Consider the following 27,331-nt stretch of genomic DNA (forward strand, 5'->3'; position numbering starts at 1 on the left):
TTATATATATATATGTATATATATATATATATATACGTATATATATATATATATATATATATATACGTCCGTGAACGCGATAACTTGAGTAATTTTTGTCCAAGTAATCAAACTTGGCAAATTTATTTATTTTCTACTAAGCTATCAATATTTTACTCAAAAACACACTTTATTAGTTTCCTTGTAGCAGCAAACCTAGGTACTCGTTAAACCTAATGTTATTAAAATATATTTAACTGAAAATCAATTCAGACAAATGGAAATTCGCTTAGTCGGCAGGTTTGCTGCGGCGGGGGTATTAACCTTGTATATTTGTTTATGCAACTGAAAATTTTTTGTCCGATTTTGATGAAATTTGGTTTAAAGGTGTAAAGCGGGATAAACTTGAATGAGTTCGCGAACCAGCACGATCGGATCATGGGAACGGGGCTTTACGGGGGGTTTTATGGGGTAAAAATTGGTTTTTCTCACTTTTGACCCTCAAAACACAAAATTTCCCGATTTATCTTTAGACCTTTTTAAAGAGCTTAAAAAAACAAATAATTTAGTATATAAAAGTATTTTCGTTCGATTATTAGTAACGGAGAAAATTAAAAAAATTGTAAATTTAAAATTCCCATGTTATTCTTATGGTGAATATTGTCAAATGTTGTAGTTTGCTTGTTTATGGATATATTTTGATCAAACTTGGCAAATTTATTTATTTTCTACTAAGCTATTAATATTTTACTCAAAAACACACTTTATTAGTTTCCTTGTAGCAGCAAACCTAGGTACTCGTTAAACCTAATGTTATTAAAATATATTTAACTGAAAATCAATTCAGACAAATGGAAATTCGCTTAGTCGGCAGGTTTGCTGCGGCGGGGGTATTTTTTATTTAAAACAATATTTAAATTGAGACATTTTACATTCCTAGCATATTAAAACCCAGTCATGAATCTTAAATGTTTTTACTAATACGTGGATGTCAGACGTTTGGTTTTATCTCACTAATGATTTTCAGATGTTTTACTTTAACATTATAATCCTGAAAAGTGTTTACATTGGGAAAAGTAAATCAATCTGCAAATGGATCTGATAACCATCTCTTTTGAGATGTTTTTGTGAACACTAAATTGAAATGAAACTCAATACCAAGCTTTTTAACATTGGAAATTTACATTTTAAATTCTGCATTTAGTAATGTAGTGCGAAATAAAATTGTACTAATAAAGCTTAGAATTTTTGATTTACAAACTACGTTTTAAACCAATCAAACACTTTGAAATATATCTCCTAATGCTCAATAGAAATTAAATTTGCTTCGAATGTTTGATTTTAGTAATTAATTAAATTAAGGTTATCTATAGAAACCATCAAGTTAACTCACCTAGTTATATTGTGATATTTATTAACGATAGTATTTTTTGTGTTGTACTCCAACTTCTTAGCCTATTACACTAAGCTATAGTCCGTATTCGAGTTATATTAGGCTAGTCCTAGAGGATTGAAATACTTTATTACCATTTAGATAAATCCCATTGCTGATGTGCGAGAATTTTATCATGCACCTCATATTTTGAACCAAGGTCCCGTACAATATAACTAGGATAGTATTAAAATCACAACTAAAAACCTATGGACTTTTCTTTTTAAAATGCGTTGAATAAGTTCGAATAAGGAAAGGATATAAGCAAATATATTTTGTTTATAAGCCTACAAAATAAAATAAATGTTCACAAAGAATTTGAAAAATGTAGAAACCAAAAACACTTATGATCAGGATCAAACGCATCTAATAATGACAATTCACGATCACAAATCATCGAATCTGATATATTTGATAAATGAGAAACATGTGATCCGTAAATTTCCAAATGGTTGACACAAGTGCATTTACATAAATGGCTTATACTGCAACTGAACTGAGAAATTCTAGCATTTAACAGTATTGAATCATCTGTATGTTCAATGAGAGTAAACCGGAATCACTGGAACAATTATTTGGTATTCGATAACCCAGTTGAATTAGAAGTTTTTATATTGTGAAAACGTTAAACCATAAGTCATTGTCCTATGACTGAATATTGATTTTTATTCATGAAAAGTATTATACCTCACAATACTTCAAACAAATTAACGTAAAAAATTGGTATGATAAAAACAAACCAAATAGGCCTGTAAGATTATAAAATTGTTCGTTTGGTCGTAAACTTGCATCCTTCTACAAAACACCGTTAATACTAATTTATTTTTCATATACAATACCTAAAAATGACATTCATGACGAAAAACCGATATGACAGAAAAACAAAATAAAAATAAATGTATATATAATGTGTTCAAAGTAATCGTAGTTTGGTTCAATGGCTTTCCACTTGTAAACGACCAATGTGGGTGAAAGTCCATTTAACAAAACCTACTTCATTAATTAAATTTTCCACTTTAAATAACACTTGATATATTTTAAATTAGGATTTGATAATATAATAGCAATAAAATTATTGTTGGTACTAGAAAAGAAATGTTTAAAAGTACAATGTTATGTTTTTATTTAATACAAAAAGATTAGTTAAATAGGAAACTCAATATTTTTTAATATTACATTCATAACGGTTTTAGTTGGTTTGACAATTTTATGTCAATAATCATACAAGGCTTAATTTAAAAGTTTACCTCGTAAAAACTTTTGTAGAAAAACTAGAATTATTAAATTTTAAATAAAAATGTATAGAACTCTATGAAACTTATGGAATGTATGTAACTTTTTAATAGAAATGTATAGATAAACATTCTTCTACTGCGGAAATCAGAGAGGCTTACGTCCGTAAAGGGGTTTTGTGAATCAGTAAAACTACGTAAATGTAATGGGAAAACTTTTAAAAACTACACACCAACCACCGTCCATAACGTATGATTAGAGCTGCATGATTATAAAGATAAATGCCACAGTGAAAGGCCACACCACAGGGTACTCTGGGGCATTGAAGCTTACTGTGACTGGGTAATAATTTATAGCTCGTTGCTGGTCAAGCAGTATAATGTGTGAAATATTTTATATAGGGTGCGAATATTTAAACTCCTTAAAACTAATCATTATAACTAATTCTCATAAGGCAAAATTTGTCCTGTGTTTAACCATCCTAAAGGTAATGGGTTTATATATTAAATTTTAAAAAACTCCATTTTAAATATGGTTTTACAAAGTAAAGTAGAGTGAGTATATTACTTAATAAGGACTTGGTTTGTACATGATTCAATCACTATTTAAATCTTTGTTTATAACATAATTGTTAAATTTCACATCGGATCTAGGGTAGTTGGAAACTGTGTCTGGATTTTCATATTTTTAGTAACAGATTTAAAAGCAAAGTCTCTGATTAAAATACTAACTAGTCAGTCAAAGACAAGTTATTTAACGTATATAAACAAAGCTTTCAAAACACTGCTCAACGGGCTTAAAAAGTATAGCTGAAGTATAAACAAATTTTTATCTTCAATTGAATACAAAACAGGATTACAAGTTCACATATATGTATACTTAGTTCTCTTCAGAATGCATTAATCTTTTATGTAGACTGATTAGTTTTGAATAGCTGAAACGATTGATGAATAGATTAAACTATTGATGAATAGTTGAAACTATTGATTAATAGATATGATCATAGTCAGTCCATCGTATAAAGTTGAGAAATTAACTATTAAAAACATTATATTGCAAGTTAAAATCCATCCAAACACAGTGTGGCTAACCAACATAATACCACTGATGTATCAGTCAGATATGCGTGGTCAATGTCCGTCTGTCCTTGCTTATCTAGTGATGACATCTCTATATCCCATGGCAACGTAGTGGCTATAAATTGTTGTATGATTATTGTTATAAGGTATAAGGGCAAGGTGGTCTAGTAGTTAGAGCGCGGGACCTCGGTCCTTGAGGTCACGGGTTCAAATCCCGCCAAATAACCGATGTATTTGATTCAAGTGACAATGTCGTAGCACCTTAGTCTAGCCTGAAGTAATGTGAAAAACAATTATGGGCTCGTGCCTAGCGTCCTAGGACAAAAAATGTATAAGGTATAATCTTTTTTAGATCACTTAGGGACAAAAACAGGAATGTATTCTTATTTTTTTACGTGTTTGTGTTGGAGTGCATGATTCTTTTACTGTGGGTAATCCACAACCGTGGATCCAATCAAGTACTCTGTGATTTATATTTTAGAAAAATGCACGGTGCAAAATCCTTTTAAGTTTTTTTCTGCTATTTATTCCTAGAAATCATTTAAGACGTATTGGTGAATTTCCCATATAGGAAAGCTTTTAATGTAGGTCTCATGGTAAACGTAGATCCGGGACAGATTTTCCTTTTTTTGTTTGATACCCCACAAGCCAAAAACACTGTCCGTTCAAAATCATATTCCATTGTCAAGATAAAATAAAGATAAATAGAGAATGCATTATTCTCAAAGAAGCTACATGATCTCTGTAACTTTATATTTTTGTAATAAACATTTTTATCTAAAACTTTTTCCAAACGATCTTTATGATACTCTGTGTGTATTATAGGGTAGATGAAGTTTATTTTAGAAAATATTTCAAGAGCACTTGTATTTAGTATCTACAAGTTTCTATAAAACGACACTAACTACAAAATATTGAACAGCAAATAGCTTAAATATCACGACTTTTTGTGTTGTGAAACATGGCAAAATGAGACGCAACCCCGACTAGTATAGCCTTATTTTACCTTACTTTACAATATAAAATCGTGATATTTTAGTTATATGTTTTTTGACTCGTTGAACTCGTTCTTAATTGATAAGATATTTTAAATGCAAAATAAATGTGCACATGATATTTTAAATGTAAATTTGTTAGTGTAAGAATGCAAAATGGCTGATATCTAGTTAATGTTTTTGGAAAAAATTCTTTTTAATGTCGACTCATTAAAAATTTACTGGAATTCGGCTGATTACTTATGGTACACCATGTATACCTACACAACAATTAATTTGAGAGGTTTACCTAGACCAATTGCCTCTACAGGAGGTTAGTTATGTTGTATTTGCTGGTGTCGTGACATCACTAATATCAAGTTCACTGTCTTGTTATCCATCTTCACTAAAATTGGCTGATGAATTCATAATGGAGTATTGGATATCAGTCACCACTTAATCAATGAATTAATTCTCACTTGGATATATACGTTTAGGCGTACTTCGAGGTTATTCCGATTCTTTTCTTTGAAATAGGTTGTTCTTTTACAATATTAACTTAAAAGTTTATACACTTCAACTAGAAAATTCAAAAGTTATTTTGTTGGGTTATTTGTGTTCTGTTTGTGAACACATATTTTTTCACTCTACGCCTAATACCTTCCATTTACATTCACTGTGTCTTTGGTTCAAAACAAAGAGTTAGCTTTTCGCTGTGACCTTTCATAAATTCCGCATTAAGTTCAGATCAAATTTCAGTATTGTATTTTATGTATAATATAGTTTTTAGAATTATTATTATTAATAACAACGTCAACTCTGTTACATATGATCGATGTAATCGTATAACTCAGATCATTCATCATGTCATGCATCTCTCTGCGTTAATCATCCACTGGGGCTTTCAGTTTAAAGTTAGGATTGACAATATCAAAACTTACTACAATCACATTAAATTTGTTTTGATTTAAATTTAATTTTGTTTTTGTTTACTTTTGAAATTATAATCGTAACATTTAGTTCATATTTTTAGATTGTTATTTTATACTATTTTTATTAATATTTTAAAAAATACCATGATTTTTTGTAAGTTTTTAATCACAAGTGTATACGTATTTTACTCAAGTGTATTTTACTCAAGTGTATACGTATTTTATTATTTTAATAGCTAGGGTAAGAATTAAACAAAAGAGGAAAATACATCAGATTTTTAAATTTGTTTCTTATTATTGAAAGACACGTTTTTTAAGTTATCTATATATAAATAATGTGTTCGTGTGACAACAAAAAAAAAATTTAATTTCTTATTCGGCGTTGTTCAGTCGTAAATTACTTTCACAGCATAAATTACTGAACTGGTATTAAAGTACACCTGAATTCAAGGACTTGAGAATCTTGGCGCAACATTTTGTTAAAATCTGTTTGCATGATAAGTTAGTTATTTTATCATGAGCAGCTTTTATTACTTACAATTGGAATTCTCTAATAAATCTCTTATGCAAAAAGTTTTTTTTTCTATTTAATGAAAGATCTCTATACAATAAATGAATCTATGTACTGTATAACTCATTAAGTTTAATTTTTTGTAAGTGCTACACTTAATTGTTATACTGTACTTCACAATAAATACTATACTTTTAAAATACTATAGTGCTAAACATTTTATCAAGATATTCACAAAATCTTGTTCATATTTTAAGCCAAAAATTGCAGTTAAATAAAAACAAATGTTACTGTTTGGAACATTGATTTTTGAAAAGGAGAGAGTCAAAAATAATGGGTCTCAAACACTGTCCGATTCACGTTTACGTTTCAAGAGCCAAACAGCCAAAATTGAATTCTACAAACACCAAAACAAACCCAATATTATTACTGTGTTATTGTTACGGAAAACACATTCGTTGTATAAACTGTTTTGATATTGCTAACCATATTTACCATTTCAAATTGATAATCGAACTCTTTGCACATGTATTCGTTCATCTGTACAGTAACAATTATACAAAATTGAATTATAAAACTGAAATTAACTTCTGTGACTGTATAAAACTAGCTCAAGGCACGTCACGTAATTCAAGTATTCAATTTGGAATTTGAATAAATGCATAGACTGTAACTGTGATTAAATATATATAGCTGAAACCCACACTATTTTATAACAAGTTTGCATGAGCACTACTATATTTTACAAAATATAGTTCTACAGATTACGATGTCAAGTCAATATAAAATTGAAAAACTATATTACACTTAATAATTGTTTTGTATGAAACTAATCTTATCATATGTGTATATTTAGTAATTTATTCAGGAGCATCATGATTTCTATAGTAAGGTTTAGCGTTTAAGAAACATTTTGGTTGTTTATAACTTCCATTGTATTTAAGCACTTTTTAAATTCAACTAACTATGATTCATCTGTACTTTAAAATACGAAACACATGATCGTCTCGTTCAACTAGAACTTGTAGAACTAGCTTTCAAATCCCGAAAGATTGTAAGTTTTTCCTTTAAATAAAAGAAAAGTTAAATATCAGTGTGTGTATTATTCAAGAGTTGTTTTCCTATATTAGTCTTATTAGTCTTCTTCAATTTAGATTAATCTACTATTCATACTAACTTACCTACTACTATTCATGTCACCTTTATAATATCTTAAATACTTTTAATTGAAATTGTGACCATACGAAGGTAGGTATTTTCCTGGGTTTCTCAAACTATCCAATGTTAGGACTTTAGGGAAGAAACATAGAAAGCCACTCCACATGATAGCTTCATGGTCAACCTACATTTGTGAGCTTTGCTCAGAACATATACCTTGGGTTTCCATATGCAGTAGATTACTATTGACTTTATACCATGGACTATGTTTGTACGAACGTATATAGTTAATGATATTACATCTGCGGTTGGTAAGCAATCACATTTTCTGGGTTAAAAAACTCTCTAAGCTAAATATAATTACTCAATAACAGCCTAGAAGTATATCCAAAGCCATTTTTATTAAATGTAAATTCATTCGAATTCAAGAAAATGCTAAACATTTATATTTACTAACAAATTAGAAATTTTTGTTTACTCAAACAATATTTACAACCTAAAAAACAGGAAACTAACTACAACTAGCTAATTAGCTCAAAACTAGCTAATATATAATTAACTATACACAAATATATGTGACAATAAACATCATTTACGTATTATTATACTATTTATAAAAGGCTTTGTAGTTCATTATATTTGACTCAGACACAAGTACAACGAATGAAATGTAATTGGCGTCATTACAAATAAACACATTTTCTCATATGGACATTCTTTAGCAAAACATGTATCTGATTGATTTGAAATCAAAATTATTTCCTGCGTTGTTTGTTTTATTATTGATTAATTTAATAATTGTAGATTCCAACAAAAGTAAATATTTTAGAATGAGAATAATAATATATGATATAAAATACTACAAAAACCAATCTCATGAAGAAGGAATACCACTTTTTAGCGAATTTCCCTATAGGGAAGTAGCTATTACCGTAGGTCTCATGGTAAGACCTAAGCCCGGGACCGATTTACTTTTTCATTTTGATGTCCCCAGAGGCCAAAAACACCATTCGTTCAAATTTTTATATATCTATATATAGATATATATATATATATATATATATATATATATATATATATATATATATATGTGTCCATCCGCACGATAACTTGAGTAATTTTTGTCCGATTTTGATAAAATTTGGTGTGAAGGTGTAAGGCAGGATAAACTTGAATGAGTTCGCGAACCAGCATGATCGGACTATGGGAACGGGGGTTTATGGGGGGTTTTATGGGGTAAAAATGGGTTTTTCCCATTTTTGACCCTAAAAACACAAAATTTCACAATTTCTTTTTAAACCATTTTGTAGAGCTTAAAAAAACAAATAATTTAGTATATTGAAGCGTTATTATGCGCCTAATTGTTACGGAGAAAATTAAAAAAAATTGTAATTTTAAAATTTCCATGTTATTCTTATGGAGAATAAAGTCAACTGTTGTAGTTTGCTTGTTTATGAACATATTTTGATCAAATTTGGAAAATTCATTAATTTCTTACTAAACCACAGTACCTTTAAACATTTTACATAAAAACAACTCTTTTACCCTCCCTGTTGCAGCAAACCTAAGTACTCGTTAAACTAATTCTGTTTAAATAGGGAATAAATGTGATATTTTTAAGGAGACATTTTAGTCTAAATCCAATCAGGCAAATGGAAATTCGCTAAGTCTGCAGGTTTGCTGCGGCGGGAGTATTGTTATAATATAATTGATATTTTTTCAATAACAAACTTATTTATTCACTTGGCTTATCAAAATATTCACTGGATCGTTTGCCATGTTTTGAACTATATTTATACCTATTTCAGTATATATTTTGTGTGTTTTAGTTACAATTCAGCTTGTTGTTAAATTGCAATAACTATTTTAATTTTCAAATGAACTCATTAGTTGTCATGAATTTAATTAGATAAAAATATTTTAATGTATATTTTGCATTAAAACCAACATATGGTTCCAATATCACAATTTTTATATGTTTAAAATATCTGGTTTTACAATACCTTTATCAGTTCCAAAAGTAATCTTCCTGTATTGAAGTGTTTGACAATGGCAGCTCGCCGAAACATGTAACACACGTTGACGAAAGTTACTTTTGGAACTGATAAAGGTATTGTAAAACCAGATATTTTATATATTACAGTTCCGGGGCTACAACAATGAATTTTATATGTTTGTCAATATTTTTAATTTCATTTGCATAGTAAAATAAGTTTTGCATGTTTTCTAGTTAACAAAAGTTTTTTTTTACATTTCTTTACATTTTTCTAATTTAAAGTTGGATTACCTTCTTTACAGATTGTTTAAATAAAATTTATAATAGATTTTATAAAAATCATATTAAAAATTTAATTATCTTCTTTACAGCGTTATTGAATAAAATTATAGAAACCTACCAAATTTAAGAACTATTCTTATAACGCAATTACATGTCATTTTTTGAAATTGTTATATAAAATTCTCCTTTATTATTCACATTCCATAGTAGCACTATATTTTAATAAGCAGGAAAGGGCCATGCTTACCTACATCGAGTGCTCTTCTGAATTTAATCACTTAATGCATTACTAGTAAAGTGGTCTTCAACATAGAACTTTCACATTAAATGTGAACCTTTTTTACCTTCTAGCGTTCTATTGAGCTGAACATGACATACATATTTTCCTACATAAAATACGTTTTTAAGATTGATGCATTTACTGTACTTTCTTAGTTGGCTACGCTACAGACTAAACTGAAAAAATTTAACAGTTATATTTTAAATTTGCTTCTAAAAACCTACCCGTACGTTAATTACTCGTTAGATACATCAAATAGATACATCAAATAACATAGTATTCTAAACATATTTTATTTACTTGTTTTAAGATTGTATGTTGTTTACCCTCTTGGATGTGGTTGTGTACTTTCTGTATCTATTAAACTTTCATTTCCAAATTTATTGGAGTAATAAAATGACAATTATGTGTTCAACCTTTTCAACTATTAACAGTTGTAATATAAAATGTTAGGTTTTACATTACGTTTTTCACGAAGTTATAAAGGTAATATAGTAATCGTTTGATAATATTTTGAGCGCATCTAGCTTGATTCACTTGTTTCTACATCTATTGGTCCTATAAAAATATGTATTTTTCGTTTTGTGAGTAACAGTACAGGTATACATTTATTATTACATGTGTTATTTGACGTGTTTATAAATTACATCTTATATTCTAACTCTATATGAATAAAATATGAGTTTTTGTCTGGTTTTAATAATTTTGTTTTAATACTGTCTTTCAGTCTCTATAGATAATGTTTTTTCAACTTGCTAACATGTGTTTTTTTTCAGGTAAGCGTCACCAAACTCCTTAGTGAGGTAAGATCACAGTATTAGTATCTTCTGACGATAAACTGTAGACTTTAACTGATTAAGAAGGAAAAATTACCATTTGTAATAGGCTACTACAATACAACAAAAGAAAACAAAACACAGCTGTGGCATACTAATTTTACTAATTCTTGTATTACAAAAGAAAATCTTTTCAACTGATATGAAGTTTGTTGAACCAATACGGAATATGATATCCAACATTTTGGCTGCTACAAAAGCTGACATTTTGTTGATTGCAGATGTCTTTTCCCGTCAAAACTTGGCTCAGATTCAAAATTTCCTTTAGAACAAGTCTTCTATCAATCAAAGAGTGTAATTTTCTAGTAAAAATAAACCATACCTCTGTTTAACTTAACAGATGGTGATGATCATTTTTCAATTAGGTTATTAAAGAGAGTTTAGTTTATCACTCTAACTAATATTACAAACCTAATGTCAGAGCTGATTCATATATTTGCTCCATCGACAATTTTATCTATTATTTGGGTTAAGTGTTATTATTTTATGTTTCCAAATCTCATCCGATATCGTAATGGTTGCCCGTGACAGTCAATTACGGTTTTAAATACAAGCGAACCGTAAAACCTATTACAAACATAACAACCCGGGATTAGATAATTGGATTTTGTCAAACAAAATAAAATAACGACTACAAAACCAAATAACATTTCGAACCAATATCAATGTTTACCCAATATGAGATTTACTTTGGTAAAAGGCTTGTTGGATTTGATTCCAAAGGTCAGTAGGTATTTTTTACAATTTTATTATTTATTTATTTATTTATTTATTTATTTATTTTGTATACGGCAAACACCATTTTACATTTTCACATTGCAATTTTATACTATACAGATGGCCAAAAAAAAATTACGTAATAATACATGCGACCATTACAACTATCTGCTATACCTACACTCAATTAACAAAATAAAGTTGAGAAAATAAATATATGATAAATATCACAGCAAGTGGCAATAAAGACTAGTTAACATGCAGGAACAATAATACTATAAATATTAACAAAGTAGAAACTAAATATAAGGAAACCCAAAATTATGAAACACTACAAAATAAATACATAGTATGGCGGCAAAAACAGCAAATTTACAGAAGCGAACAATGTACAAAAGGTACGGTAAACTCTGAAGAAAATAAAAAAAACTTAACAATAGGTAACAACAAGATAGATCATAAATATTAATAAATATTAAAAAGTAATGCACTGAAGTGAGGGGAGTCGACGGCCCCAACACTACCACACACTCTTGAACCACACACAGAAACATGCACTCACTGGCTCGGAAGTGAGGGGAGTCGACGGCCCCAACACTAAATCATCGCCACACTCCTAACAAAAAAGCTAATAATAAAAAAAAATCAAACATGCACATGCTCCTCCGACGAGTAGAAGTTGGTTAGCTCCCTCCTAAGACGATTCTCGGAGAACTGAATCAGGTCGATGTAACTGGGCAGGCTGTTTCCCAGACGATGAAGGCGAGGCAGAGCACTGTGGTAAGAGTACAGTGTCGAACAATGAGCTCTCTCAAAGAGTCCTCTGGATCGAACCACCCGAGCACAACGAAAATCAACCCTGCTCAGCAAATCTGGTGAATCGACCGAGGCTGTGATGATCTTCCTTAAGAGCATCAGATCAAAGATTTTGCGTCTCGAACTCAGAGGAAGAAGTCCAAACCGACGTTCCATCTCATCCAGTGGTACTTCAAGGTAGCGAAAGCCCAGACTCACTCCAAGTACTCGGAGAAATTTTCTCTGTACACCCTCGAGAAGATCAACATGGCATATCAGGTATGGTGACCAAACTGGCGAGCAGTACTCCAACAAAGGGCGGACCAGCTGCACATACAAAGTCCTTAGGGCATGAGGTGAAAACCCATCTCGAGACATTCGGACAACAAATCCCAGAGCAGAATAAGCCTTCTTACTTATGTTTCTTAAGTGAGGTTCTGGACTTAGATTCGAGGAAACAGTTACTCCGAGATCTTTCACTGTAGAGGATCGGTGGAGAGTCGAACCAAATAAGGTATAGTTGAATAACGTTACATTCGTGCGCCGAAGAATTAAATCTGAATTAAATCTTTATTCAATTTTTCCTACACTAGATATTATTGTTAAAATTACTTTCCGAAAATGTAGTTTGTAGAACTATTGCAGACTATTCCACAACATCAACAAAACTAGTTTTGAAAAGTTTAGGGATCTGGACCCTGTTCCCGTCCGCAGGCAAGAAAGTCCCTAAAAAATAACAAGATTACTAAATAAACCAAGCTAAAGCTGAAAAACATCATATAACACAATAAACCTACCATCACAAAAAATTACCTTAAAAAAATATGAAAACGCATATAAATATTCTAAAGATTATTGTTAGTCAAGAAAAACATTACATTCTATCTGGGACTTTTAAGGACTTCGATATTTTCTGAATTCATATGTCAGGGAAAAGAATAACTTGAACGAACGTGTAACCATTGTTATAATATTATTGAGCAATAAAATACAAATGTGTTGGTAATGTGTCTCCAATTGTCTTTCGAGAAACTCACTACATAAAATGGACGTAGCACGTTGGCTCCAGCTCAAATGGATTTCTATGCAATCGGTTTCCTAGATACTCACGTATAAAGATTCATCTATTAAGAATCTACAAAGAAAAGCAAACTGGAAAATATTTTTTCAACAGTCACCTGACAAAAAGAACTTCCTTGCACTGATTATAGTACAGAAAGTTGCTAATTGCTGCATTTTCCGCACGCTTTTTTGCCGAACTATTTTTTTCCGCACACCAGTGTTCCAACATAATACACAAAGCAGCGTGCTTTTATTTACGTAATCCGTGTACGTTTGGAAATAGGTTGGCAACACAGATAACTTAAAGATACTGTACTACGACTACGATCAGCTGATGCAGTTGTTTCCCATTTCGTTCAACGCTTGGATTTTTCTATTTCTTATACAATAATATTATTCACACATCTTGCTTCATCAAACTCTATTTCCAAACTAAACCAATGTTTACAAAAACATGTTTACAAAAATCATCTGACAACAAAACATATTTAAACACAAATAAATCTATACTATTATATAAAAATCTAATGGTGTCTGTATGTGTGTTACAGGTGCAAAAACTACTGAACCAACTGGGCTTAAATTTTACAAAAATATAGCTACAATACCAAGGACCATTATAGAATTATTCACATTTCGATACTGACCGTAGGCTTTGCCCCTTTGGCTTTAAAAGTTCTGAGGTGAACATTTTAAAAGTAAATATTGATTGGTCTCCATGGCTGCGATGAGAACACTTACAATGTTTGTTTACATTTGCTTTGACATTTAAATGTAAACAAGAAGAACTGCTAAACTGCATATTTCACAATTTCAGACAGCTGATACAAAGAAATTAAATATAATATTTTCCATGACTATGAGGTAGGTTTATTTTAATCTAACCTTATATCATGGATTATTTATTCTAAAACTATGTCAATGATTATAGAAAAAAAAGATTCTATAACCGTTGCTGTATCAACTCCGGCTCTGCTTTGGATTTTTAAAGCGTCTAATTTATGAAAATAATCTTATTGATAAGTTATCATGGAAACAGTATGAAAATTACAATGTATAGATGTTTTGTATGAATTTGGAGGCAACTTTAAATCAATAAATTCTAACTGCTTAACATGTGTTAGATTAACTTGCACATCACATTGTTTTTAATATGTATATTTAGGTAAATTAACTTATTGTGTTTTGCTAAACCAACTTACTGTTTTGGTTAAATTAAACTAAAGAATATCATAAATAACTCGTTGATTTTTGTTTTCTAAAATCTGTTGTATATGTGTAACTATATTTAATTATCAAATTGTAATACAAAATACTCTTATTTTATCTTAACATAGCTTTCAGTTCACATTCACTTTATTTGCTACATTTATTATTTGTGTTTTGCCACAACACTGATTAAAATAAACCAAGGAAAATATCATAAAACTAAGCAGTACACAGTGGTCTGTTGTTTCTAAAATCAATGAAATATCTGTTACTATGTTTACTTAATGGTAAGTGTGAAAATGTAAAGGCAATGTACATGGAACTGATTAAAAGAACTGGTTTGTATATTAAGTTGTTCGTTTATATTTTTGTAGAGTAGAAGCAGAGATGCAATGAAACATGTTCTGTATTTGCTATTACATTTTTTAGTCCTTGATGCTTTGATAATCATATAAGTTTTGTCTGCTGTCTTTAATGCTAAATTATTTGTTTGAAATTTTTTATAGTACAGTACCTACCTATAGGTATAGTTTCTTTAATATTTCAAAAGATTGTATAGATAAGGCACAGCAATATTTAGTTTATAACTGCTGACTTAGTTTTGCTAATGATTTATTGTGAGTGAAGAAACTGAAGATGGGAGGATTTGTGATTTAATATAAAGAAGAGTGAAATAAAAAAAAATCATTTAAATTTAATAATTAGTATTTTTGCTACTTCAAAATTGAAATTTAAAATGTCAATAATAAATTAAAAGATATGTAATTAAGGGAGATGAAGGTAAATCATGTGTCAAAGTTTTGTTCGAAGATTTGGTAAGTTTTTCTCATATCAGCCTACACAAGATTTAAAATTAATCAAAACCAAAATGGTGGTATCCACTACTTACCAGATTTATAAGTCATAACTTAAACGTTTATATTAAGGCCATAAAAGTAGAATTTTGTTTCTAAAAGCGTTGGCGGATTTGTTACTATTATATGCAACAAATGTAAAGATTAAAATGTTTCTATTTTGTGTCCTCTTCCCGCGTTGCAAAGCACGGGTACAACAGCTAGTCATATGATAAAAAGAACAGACTTAATACAACATCCCGCCTCAAGATGTCCACATCTTTGAAAAAATGCATTATTCGTATTTAAAATTGACTTTGGTAACAGCTTAATTTACACTAGCGATGAAGTACAAGAAAAAGACCTATGTATACATTGTTATTATTCACAACTTCATTTTACCTTATATAATTTTAATACTTCAACATTTACGCTGATCATTGTATTTCCTCCAGAAACGTTTTGCATCCAGGATTCACAGTTTAAACACTGCATTATTCATGCTGCGACAACTTGATGAAAACTTAAAACTACTTCCTTCGACGTCAAAAGTTTGGAATGAATTATAAGCCGTAACGCTGAGTCAAGGTATTTGAATTAACAAGACTTGCAATGTGGATTTGTAAATACGGACTCCGAGTGATCTACCTTGTATATAATGATTTATTTTATCGTCATTTTTATGTAATGTCTAATTTTCACTAGGTCAATTTTATAGTACAACTTTCAACTTGTCTGATACAATTGTTAGATCATTTTTGAACTGTTATCTTTGAAATTGTTACTGTCAAAATTAACCATAGTTTTTCTTACTTTGAAATTACAGTTTTGTTATTAACTCGATATAGTCCAGGCAATGAAGACATTGTAGTGGGAAAATCATGTATAAGCCAAATTCGGCTTAAGCTGCTCAAGATGCATGGAGAATGCTCAAAATCCTTTACTCCATACATCTTGGGTGGAGCTAAGGGGGCTAGTTGGCTCTAAGGCCGGGTTTTCCTAGGCGCGGAATCGTCGAGCGGAGAGAGGAACGCGGAGAGCGGACTCCACTTGTCTTAGGCAATTTAATGTTACTGTTTTCCTAGAAGGGGAGCGGAATGCCATGTTAATTTCAATTCCGCTCTCCGCGTTCCTCTCTCCGCTCGCCAACTCCGCGCCTAGGAAAACCCAGCTTAAATGTCACTTTTGTAGGTTTTTCGTAAATAACTTGAAAACTATCAACTTTATGTATAGGCTACAAAAGGTAAAGCCTAGGTGGATTGGTAAAGCCAATGGTAAGATCAATATAACCGATATTCTTGAAATCTTGACAAAACGTCCAGCAATTTGACACTTAAATCCTAAAAATTGGTCCAAGATTAAGGGGTTGGCAAGCTCACGAACGCCGTATTATTTATAATATTTTCTCAAATGACAACCCATCGATCAACACTTTTAGTATGTAAAAAATTTGGCTTATACATGAATTTTTTCCTCTGTTTGGTATTTTTTTGTCTTCGTTTTCTGAACTATTAACAGTGTTATTCCTTTATATCAAACTTAATATTTTAATGTAATGAATTTAAAGTGCTCTGTCAACAAGCTTCAATATAAAAGTTCTCTTTGCCTGTTGGTGGCTTGCGAACCCATTCCAGTCCATCCAGTCCTGCACATTATGCCAAATTTAATCAAAATCAGACAAAAATTGCTCGAAGTTATTGTGTTCACGGACACTCTTCCTAAAAATCACATCACACACATTTACACATTACCCATATATCTTTGACGTTTATATCAATATTTAACTATGTATATGTATGTGTATCAATTAAAAATTGAACTAATGGTGTTTTGGACTCTGGAGACATCAAAGTGAAAATTAAATTTGTCAGGGGTCTATGTGATACAAAGCCATTTACGGTAATAACTTCTTTCCTACAGGGAAATACGCTGAATTGAGTTGAAGATATTCCAATTCCGTCTCGTGGAATATACAGATGAAACAAAATACTGGTAAATATGGAGAGTTTAAAATCCACTTGTGTCAAAAGTTATAAAAACGGAACACATGTGCGTTTAGCCAATTAGAATGCTCGGTTGGTGTATTTTATATTTAATAAATATTTTATGTTTGGTAATTTGCGATATGTATGTCAATTGCCTATTTCTGCTTAATGGCTTGAGTCTCCCTAATAAAGCATGAATTTTATCACAAAATTTTAGTGTTTATTACGACCATGCAACTTATGTTCAGATGTGACTGTTTTTACAACAACCTAGTCATAAGTAATTATTATTTCTTAAGCTAAATGTTTGGCATAAACTAATACAAAGTTTTAAGGTTTATGTTTTATAAAATTGTTCATTATTGCTTCATATTATAAAAATATAATTTAAAATTAATTGACTACCTACTTTCAAGAACTTCTTTAAAAATATATTTTAAAAAAGTAATAAAATTACATCAAACCTAATTCAATGCTACACACATATATTTTTTTAAATCCTTATTTCTCATTTCTTGAGAGAAGAATTTGTTGAACTTCATTTATAAATAATCGAACAATTGACATTAAAAGAAAATGTATTCAATCACCACTTCATTTTAAAGCTCTATTTCGTTCGAAGCTATTATCCAAATCTAAATCTTTAACAGCTCCATTTCGATTTAATGTTTGCGTTAAAGTTCCATAAGATAGGTTCTATAGACCCATTACTGGATGTGCTTCTGTCAATTTAATCACTTAGCAAATTTCAGAAATATAAAAATGTTTTTGCCTACGACCGTTTTAAGTAACTACTTCAGTTCAGTTCTAAGAATTGAAAAGTGTCTCATAACAGCGTTTACTCACATAATGTTATAGTTTTACTTAACAACATTGGTAACGGTCCAATGAAGTTCAAGGATTAAGAGAGAAGAGGTAAAATTGTAACCTATCTAGTCTTATCTAAAGCTGGGTTTTCCTAGGCGCGGAAGCGGAGAGCGGAGAGAGGAACGCGGAGAGCGGAATTGAAATTAACATGGCATTCCGCTCCGCTTCTAGGAAAACAGTAACATTAAATTGCCTAAGACAAGTGGAGTCCGCTCTCCGCGTTCCTCTCTCCGCTCGCCGACTCTGCGCCTAGGAAAACCCAGCTTTAAGGGATAATGTCGCAACCCCTAGGTCTAGCCTGAAGTAATGTGAAAAACAATCCTGAGCTCGTGCCTATAGCGTACTATAACAAAAAAAAACTATCCTCTCTACCTACTAACACGTAAAGTAAGTTCAAAATTATACGTCGATGCAAAATACGCATTGCGTCATTTCCTCAATGTGTGAAAAATCGAAGGATTTCATTATTATTGTGTTATTAAAAAAAAATCCGAGACATTCTAAATACTTCCCACTAACAGCAATGTGATGTTGGGTGTCTCAGGTATTATAACGCCACCTTTTGCAACACCAATGAACGTCAAACATTGACGTGAAATAATGACCTGAACTTCATTGACGTCATTACTTGATTGATGACGTTCTTGCTTAACGTTCTGTCTGTGTAGATTATAACCGCAAATAATCTATAGAAATATAGCCGACATAAACGTACTGAGCGTAGAAACTTTTTATTTCATATAGTTAAGAATTATATCTTGCCGATAAATAATTCCTTACTTTACTTCCTAAGACGGAAGGCTCTAAACCAATAAGTCTTTTTCCACATTACCCCAGGCTAGGCTTATAGGGTCATGTCGTTATCACATAGTTAAGGTCATCGGTGATTAGGGAGATTTGAACCCGGGATTTAGGGGACCGAAACCCTGGTCTTTATCATATTAAACGCATCCCACTGCCTAACAAATTAACCGGTTCACGTTTTAAGTCTTGTAAGTTTTACGCTTTTTAATTTCCAATTGTTCCCAAAAAAACCTTTTGTTATATGTTTCTGTAATTACATGTATTTTTAGTCAATCTTTCAAAACATAATTACGATTATAACTGACAACAAACTACGCATTAGAGCTAAGACGATAGTTAGGATTAACGTACTGACTCTTTGACAAATTTATTTGGCCGTAAATTAAATGATTTTTTTATTTAAGTTTATCAAATGAAAATGTTATACTACACTCTACCAAGAACGCAAATTCTACCAGAAGGCAATTTCATGTATACACATGTCACAGACTTTTTCCTTGTTCAATAAATTCTGATAATTTGATGTGAAAATTAAATATTAGTTAAACAAATTGGCGACACATAATCATTTAAATAAACCAATTTCCGTTTACTATTTAAAACATCCCAGAAACCTTATTATAAATAATAAATTAAATCCAATACACAAGAATGTAAAATTTGATTTCCTCATTTAATTTAAAAGCTCTGCATCGAACACTTTAAAAGTTCCATTCCAAGTTAATGTTTACGTAAACATCTCATAAAGAGTTTTTATAGATCCATTACCATTATTTTCTTCCTTCTCATTTTCCACATCGCTGTTATTTTACTGCGCAAAAGTATAATTAGAAAACATCTATAAAATATAAACATATGTGAAGTCAAAACCATGATGTGTAACTAATTAAACAGATAAATATTTGCTGTACCTTTCAATACTTTTTTTATTTGCTAAGAACATAAATTAATGGAATAAATACCAGATGATAATAATTGTAAACAGATTACAAATTAGATTCTGTTTGCGTTTTGACTTTAAAAGTGTACTGTTGCGTAAAATGTTTGGTCAAATAACAAACATACGAAAAATTACTGCCAACCACAATAATAATTACTTATTGTTTATTTGTGACTTATAAATGTTGTTTAAATGGTAAGCTTTTGTCAGCAATAAAATGAGTCATTAGATAATGGTGGATTTTGGACGCAAATCTTTCAATAATATATTTAAACTGTTAAGTGAAGTGAAATCTAGTGAAGTATTATACCTAACAACTTCCTTTGAACATTTTTTAGGATTCAATTCTCTATACGTGTTCGACAACTTTTTATATGAAAGTAATGCTTACATAGCATTAATGATTTCAATACCAGTTATTTCTCTTTACAAATATTTAATTACCAATATATTGTTGAAAAGTTAAAATTAATTAAATAGCAATACCAATCTTCAGATAATATTTGACGTATGATAATAATGAGGTTAATTCGCGGAATCTGGTTGGACTTACACCATACAAACATGTTAGACTAACATAGCTAAGCTGAAATAATATTGCTCACAATTCCACCTCAGGGCTATTGTCAGTGTTATGGTTCACGGATATCCTCATGTGTATAACGCGACTGTTCCTGGAGGCCTTGCGAAAGGAAAAATTCACCAATTCTCCGATTGCAAGTTGGTTTTAGGGAATTTCCCAAACAGGGAATAAACGATTGCCGTAAGATTCATGGTAAGACCTGGACCAGGGATTTATTTTTTTTCGTGTTGGTGTCCCCAGAGGTAAAAAAACCCATCGGTTCCAATTAATATATATTATTAATATATTATATTATTATAGTGCTATGGTAAAATTTTTAATCGACGTTTAAGGTATTTTACCAAATAGAATTATAGGCATAAGCCACATTAAAATTAAGCTTAGAATGAGTAGATTTGACAAAAAGAACTGGTTTAAGCTGTTTCTAAGGGCTCTGTCCCACAGGAAGATTTCCAACCACTTTAACAGTTCAATATATGTAGCTATAGGGTCAACCAAAGGGAATACCAAAACTTTCACCCATAAAACCCCCATAAACCTCCGTCCCCTTGCAACAGATCATATTAGTTCGTTTAAATGTAGGTTTACACGTTTATTCTAAATGTCCTCAAAATAGGATAAATTTTTTACACATATATCATATGATATATTATGAATTTGAACAGATTGTGTTTTTGGCCTCTGGGGACCTTGAAACGAAGAAGTAAATCAGCCCCGGGTCCAGGTCAAAATCTTACCATGAAACCTACGGTAATAGCTTATTCCTTATATGAGAAATTCGCTAAATTAAAAAAAGTTTTTAAAAGTATCGTAACCTTATAACAGTTAAAAACGTATCCTGGCCTATACATTCATATACATTTTTTTTTTATTAAACCCAACTTACTCGAGTTATGGTGAGCATAGACACTTACACACACATAAAAATGTTAACTGATAATTTTTGGCCTCTGGGTTATCAAAATTAAAATAAAAATCGCTCGCAGGTCTAGGTCTTACAGTTCCACCTTTCCTACGGAAATAGCAATTTCCCTATGGGGAAACTGGTTAAAAACACATTATATACCCAAGTATGTGTAAGCAAGTAATGTAAAAAATATGTCTCCAAGCAATATTCTTGTTCTATCTCCATTGCCAACGTGGTGCAAAATAAATTCATATCCAAATATATATTTTTATGTAAGAAAAGACGAAAAGAATTTTTTTGTTATTTTAGCCAACATTTGTAGCAGAATATTAATTTGCAGAAGTGGCAAATAACGGCGCATTTATTATACCAATACCTTAGGCTAATTGAAACAACAATTACTGGAAAACCGAATAATACACGAGTGTTAATGGAATGTGGATACATAATTAAATGTATTCGAAGAAAATCTTATTGGATGTCACATTCCCTATATAATCGAGTAATATGTTTTTTTTTTTTTTTTTTTATTTATTTCATAACTGAAATACTGTACATCGTTACAGTCGTCGTGTGTTTTATTATTAGTTTAATATTGAATTCAATAACTGCTATATTGCTTATGTTTATTCACTGAATCCTTTATATTTACTTGAGGATTTTGTGAGGTTTAGTGAACCAGTATAATAGTTTAATGAGTTTAATTTACATGCTATAATTCCTGTTACGGTAGCGTTGGCGTTGGCGTTGGAAACCAAATTCACCACATTCCAGCAGTGGTTACAGGAGTTACATTGACAGTAATATTGGTAATGTTGTAAGAGGCATTTGATGGCGAATCAATGTGATGTGAATCAGTATCTATTGGCTACAGTATATATAAATATGTTTCATTTTCACACAAATCATCAACAAACATTACATCATCAAAAATCAAACATTAAAATGTTTTTTTTTGTGTCATTGTACCTTAGTTTATTTTATGGCTTTAGTTGGGAGAAAGTTTTCATCCAAGGGTCATTTGCTTGAGGTTTCTACCTTTTTTAAGGGGGCCTATACTATAAGGTAGTATCAAATATCTACAATTTTGAGATATTACTAAATAGTAAATTCCTGTGGTTATTGGTGGTACTAGAGCCATGTCATAGGCTTCTAACACAGTTAGATTCAGACGTCCAGTGCCAAAGCACAACGCCATAACCAAGAAACTAACGTGCTGCTGCACTGTGGTGTAAATTATAAACAAATACATGTGGTACATTATACATTAGCCTCTAGTAATAAACAATAAAGTATAGTCATGCATACAACGTGCTTTGTCACCGAGTAAAAAAGTGTAGAACATTTTAATGTAGTATAGTTGGTCACAAATGTCCAGGTAAAGCTGGTATAGTGGTAGAGCGTGGAACTTGAGTTCCTGAGATCCCGGGTTCTAATTCCGCCAATCATCAATGGATTTTATCCATGTGTTAATGCTACAACTATCTTGGCCTGAATTAAAGTGTGAAATAGTTCTGGTACTTTCCTGTTAAAGGGAACATTCATTATTATCGATGATTTTTTTTCTCGATATATCGATATTTTTGTCATCCGATCCATTACAAATTGAAAACAACTGACTGATCTTGTTTAGGCTAAAATAGTCTATTATATGGATTAAGAAATGAAACTGTTTCAAGCTAACCTAACATAACCAACCAAACTTGCTATACCATTTAAAAATTCCGTTTGGGTTTAATAATAGAAAATGCAAGTTAAACACGGCATTTTTAAATGTTACTTCAAGTTTGGTTAGTTATGTTAGGTTATTTTTTTAGAACAGTTTCATTTCATTTTTGTTTGTTGATACTGAACAATATTTATCGTAGTTGTCAGCTGATATGTTTCAATTTGTTAATATCGATATATCGAGAAAGAAATCATCGATAATACTGAATGTTCCCTTTAACAGGAAAGTACCATAGTTCCGGGATAAAACAATATATAAAACAATTAAAGAACCTTGCTTCCTAGGATGTTAAGGTTGGGCATGTTAAAAAATGTCACAAATGTATAAACATTTGGTGTAATGCTTATTCCAATACTGTAGACAAACTGTACTGTGTGTTGTGTCAATACTGTAGACATACAAGTTTTTCATTCTAAAAGATTGCACCACGTATTTGGATTGGAACTATGAATAATTCAAAATTTTGGCTATGTTTCTTTTATACCTTAAATTGTGTTTCTATCTAAAAGTAGGCCCTACAATAATGAATAATGAGAAACCCACACATTATGTCTTGATAAAGGTGGTTGGAATCTTTTAAAGAATTTAGGCAATATGAACTCTGTATACGGTTTGATTTTACAATACGATAAATCCAAATCCATCCATTCGTATGGAAATCTCAAACTTTTAATTAAAGCCCAAAACCATGTTTCGCTATCCGGTTTGTAATGTATTTGCAAAACTAACTCAAACTGTGAGGGGAAGAGGGTTTGGAATGGTTGATTATTTATATCGTACGAAAAAATATTTTTATGACACATATTAACAATCATGCTTAATCTTATTTATGTAACCTTAAATAAAATAATATAATCAGAAATTAAACTATTCTAAAGCCTATTATAACCACGAGCTAATCATATCCATGCAAAATAAATTGCCCCCTATTTCAGTTTTATTTTGTCGTTTTAATTCGTGTTTTCAATTTTTTATCGTCTTCCATTACTTTTTGATTACCAAGCTGTTTAGGCTTACTTTGTCTTTAATTTACACTAAATAAGTAACTTAACATATTTTTACATTCTAATTTAATACTTACTGAACCCAAAAACAGGAATGTTGTGGTTGTATTTCAAACAAATTATATTTTGGACCAAAATCAACATTAAAAGTCTTTATCATCTTAATCTGATGGTTTCATTCAACATATGAAGGTTTAGATTAATATATAGTCAGTAGTAGATTATTCACAACTGTTACATTGAAAAGGCATTTATATTTTTTACATCTGTTATTTTATTCACAAAATTCAAAACCTTTCTAAACACTTCCCACTAACAGCAATGTGATGTTGGATGTCTCAGGTATTATAACGCCACCTTTTGCAATATCAATGAACGTCAGATATTGACGTGAAATAATGACGTGAACTTCATTGACGTCACAACTTGATTGATGACGTTCTTGCTTAACGTTCTGTGTGTGTAGATTATCTCTTAAGGTTTCAGTGCAAAATTGTTTTCCATATTACTTCAGGATACTTATTGAAATTACCTAGAGTGGGTAACTTTAAACTAATTGATTGCCGATTGGCAGGATTTGAACACGGGAAATCTTGGCCTGAAGTATCACACTTATTTTTGCCTTCACATATTTTTTCCCCAAATTAAAGGATTTTATATAAATAATTATTTACTAATAAGAATTTAGTCATTTCTAAACACCCTTCATATTATTGTTTGAACTCACTACATACTACAGGCTGAATTTCAAACATACTTTCAAACATACTCAGTGGTTTGAGAATAATCTGCTTTCGAAAAACTCTCAAAAGATTCAACTTCTCAATTTTCATATCTATGATCGATCTTCTAAGTATTTTAGTTTTCACTTGGATGAAGTTCCAGTACACCCAATAGAGAAGACACAGTTTCTTGGGCTGACCTTAGATGAGAAGATTAATTTCCATGACCACATTCAATACGTCATCAATAGGGTAAGTTCAGGGATATTTGCCATCCGCACCCTTGCAAAGCTATCTAAGCCCGATGTCCTTCTTTCTGCTTATTACGGTCTCATCTTCCCTCATCTCGTGTACGCCTTGCCTATCGGATCATCTTCAAATGGTCCAAAGTCGTTTGGTCCACAGTTTATATTGCCGTTCGTTTGGTCCAAAATCGTTTGGTCCAACAGTTAAAAACTCGTTCGTTTGGTCCAAAATCGTTTTATCCAATTTCATTTGGTCCAAAATCGTTTGGTCCACAGTTTATATTGCCGTTCGTTTGGTCCAAAATCGTTAGGTCCAACAGTTAAAAACTCGTTCGTTTGGTCCAAAATCGTTTGGTCCAACAGTTAAAAACACGTTCGTTTGGTCCAAAATCGTTTGGTCCAAAAGTACAGGCCAAACTAGAAGTAAAATGTTGCATTGTAGAGTAAACTTATGAAATATACTGTACGTTTATATTGCCGTTCATTTGGTCCAAAATCGTTTGGTCCAACAGTTGTAAAACAGTTCGTTTGGTCCAAAATCGTTTGGTCCAACACATTAATACGAGTTCGTTTGGTCCAAAGTATAAACTATTGCGTCCCTCACATTGAAGGCGTTCAAATATCCGCCGTCGTATACAATCTATATAATTAATACGCTACATGAAACTTTGTCGGTTGAACTCCTTCGCCATTTCTTAACCGATTTTATCCATTGATGTCTCATTGGAAAGAGCGTGTCGCGTAGATTTGCAAACTGGCCTTACATTTTCGAAAAAGCCCCTTGCGCTCTGCCCCAGTGGCTTTGAAAGTTCCCATGTTATCCTTATGAAGAACATAATTGTTTACATTTTGATCAGCTGTATAATTTAATTGCTGTTATTTATTTTCCAATTCAACGAAACGCATAGGTTACATTTACTGATTTGGTTGAAATTAAATATTTGCTACTTTAATTTACATTCGTACTTTATTCCAATGTAAAAAATCGAGAAAGCCTGGGCAATTTGATATATTTTACCAAAAAAGAAAAATGAATTGACAGGGTACTGTATTTCTTGAGCAATAATTGAAAGAACCGATTTTTTACCATGGAAACATAGGACACCACATAGTCATAGAACACCACCAAGTAGAAAAAATAGAGATTTAAAAAAAACTATTTACTATCGTTATCATCCTAAATAATGAAGAGCACTTACAATATGAAGATTCCCACAAACAATGAACAGGGATGTTAGCCAAAGTGTTACTATTTTGAATTACTTATATTGGGTGTTGGACAGTGAAAAGTCGTTTGGAAAATATATAACTAATTGCTTGAAGAATAGTAAAATAAAAAGGAATAGAGCTTTATGATGATTGGCAAAGGAAAACACTCTAGGGCTGAATTAAACTGGTACGGCAAGGACATTAAATATATGTTTTCATAAAATTCAAGTGATTTTAAAATAATATGACTACATCCACGAAACATTAATAAAACTTTCACTGAAGGATTTGCATTATTCACATTTAAGGGAAACAAAAAACCATCTGAACGACATTTGGCCTTTCAATTCTGCATTTTTTCAGGTAAATATAACTTACGTTATAACAGTAACTAGGTAGCCAAATTAATGCCAATTGAAGCAAATAAAATTATGACAGAGAGGTTATGCAGAAAATCAGGCAGTTCTTAAGTAATGTAAACAAAATGTCATCGCTATAAAAAATTACTGAAATTTGTAAACATACTAGCGACAACGGGTAGTACTATGCAGACTACATTATCATTGACGAAGGTCAACCTGGACCACCTAATGCGGCTATAAGTGGGAAAGATATGTAGAATACACTAAAAAACCAGATCAGCTTTTGAAAAATGATCAAATATTTACTAGAAATGTTGATTATATGTAACTGTTAGTCACGTAATCTATGAGCTGAGTCTTTTAAACTCATCGGAAATTATGACTTTTATTCGTTTTTTAAATAAGTTAATTATTTGTTTTTAAATACTGTAACTACTTTACTTCTTTGCAATTGCTCGATTTCGAGCAACATGTACACTAGTAATAATGTACACTTTTCCATATCATAGAACCAACTTTTTTAGTTGAAACAGCTGACTAAATTCTTTAATTCCCTTTAAATATGAATACTCATAAGGTTAACATGGGGAATTACAGAGCCACTGGGGCGGAGCCCGAAAGGATTTTTGAGATAAGAATATGCCTATATGTTAATCGGGAATGTAA

The 27,331-nt window shown here is 31.0% G+C and overlaps 1 protein-coding gene across 1 annotated transcript; it reads right to left on the reverse strand.

The window, feature by feature from the left end:
* Nucleotides 1–12,054: 12,054 nt before the first annotated feature.
* On the reverse strand, nucleotides 12,055–12,582 carry LOC128997374 (uncharacterized). The gene has a single exon (XM_054423011.1). It carries the CDS (start codon nucleotides 12,580–12,582, stop codon nucleotides 12,055–12,057), a length of 528 nt encoding a protein of 175 aa, XP_054278986.1.
* Nucleotides 12,583–27,331: the final 14,749 nt, after the last annotated feature.

Source organism: Macrosteles quadrilineatus, unplaced genomic scaffold, assembly GCF_028750875.1.
Source record: "Macrosteles quadrilineatus isolate MER2022 unplaced genomic scaffold, UCM_ALF_1.0 Scaffold_6__1_contigs__length_79288215, whole genome shotgun sequence".
Classification (NCBI taxonomy): domain Eukaryota; kingdom Metazoa; phylum Arthropoda; class Insecta; order Hemiptera; family Cicadellidae; genus Macrosteles; species Macrosteles quadrilineatus.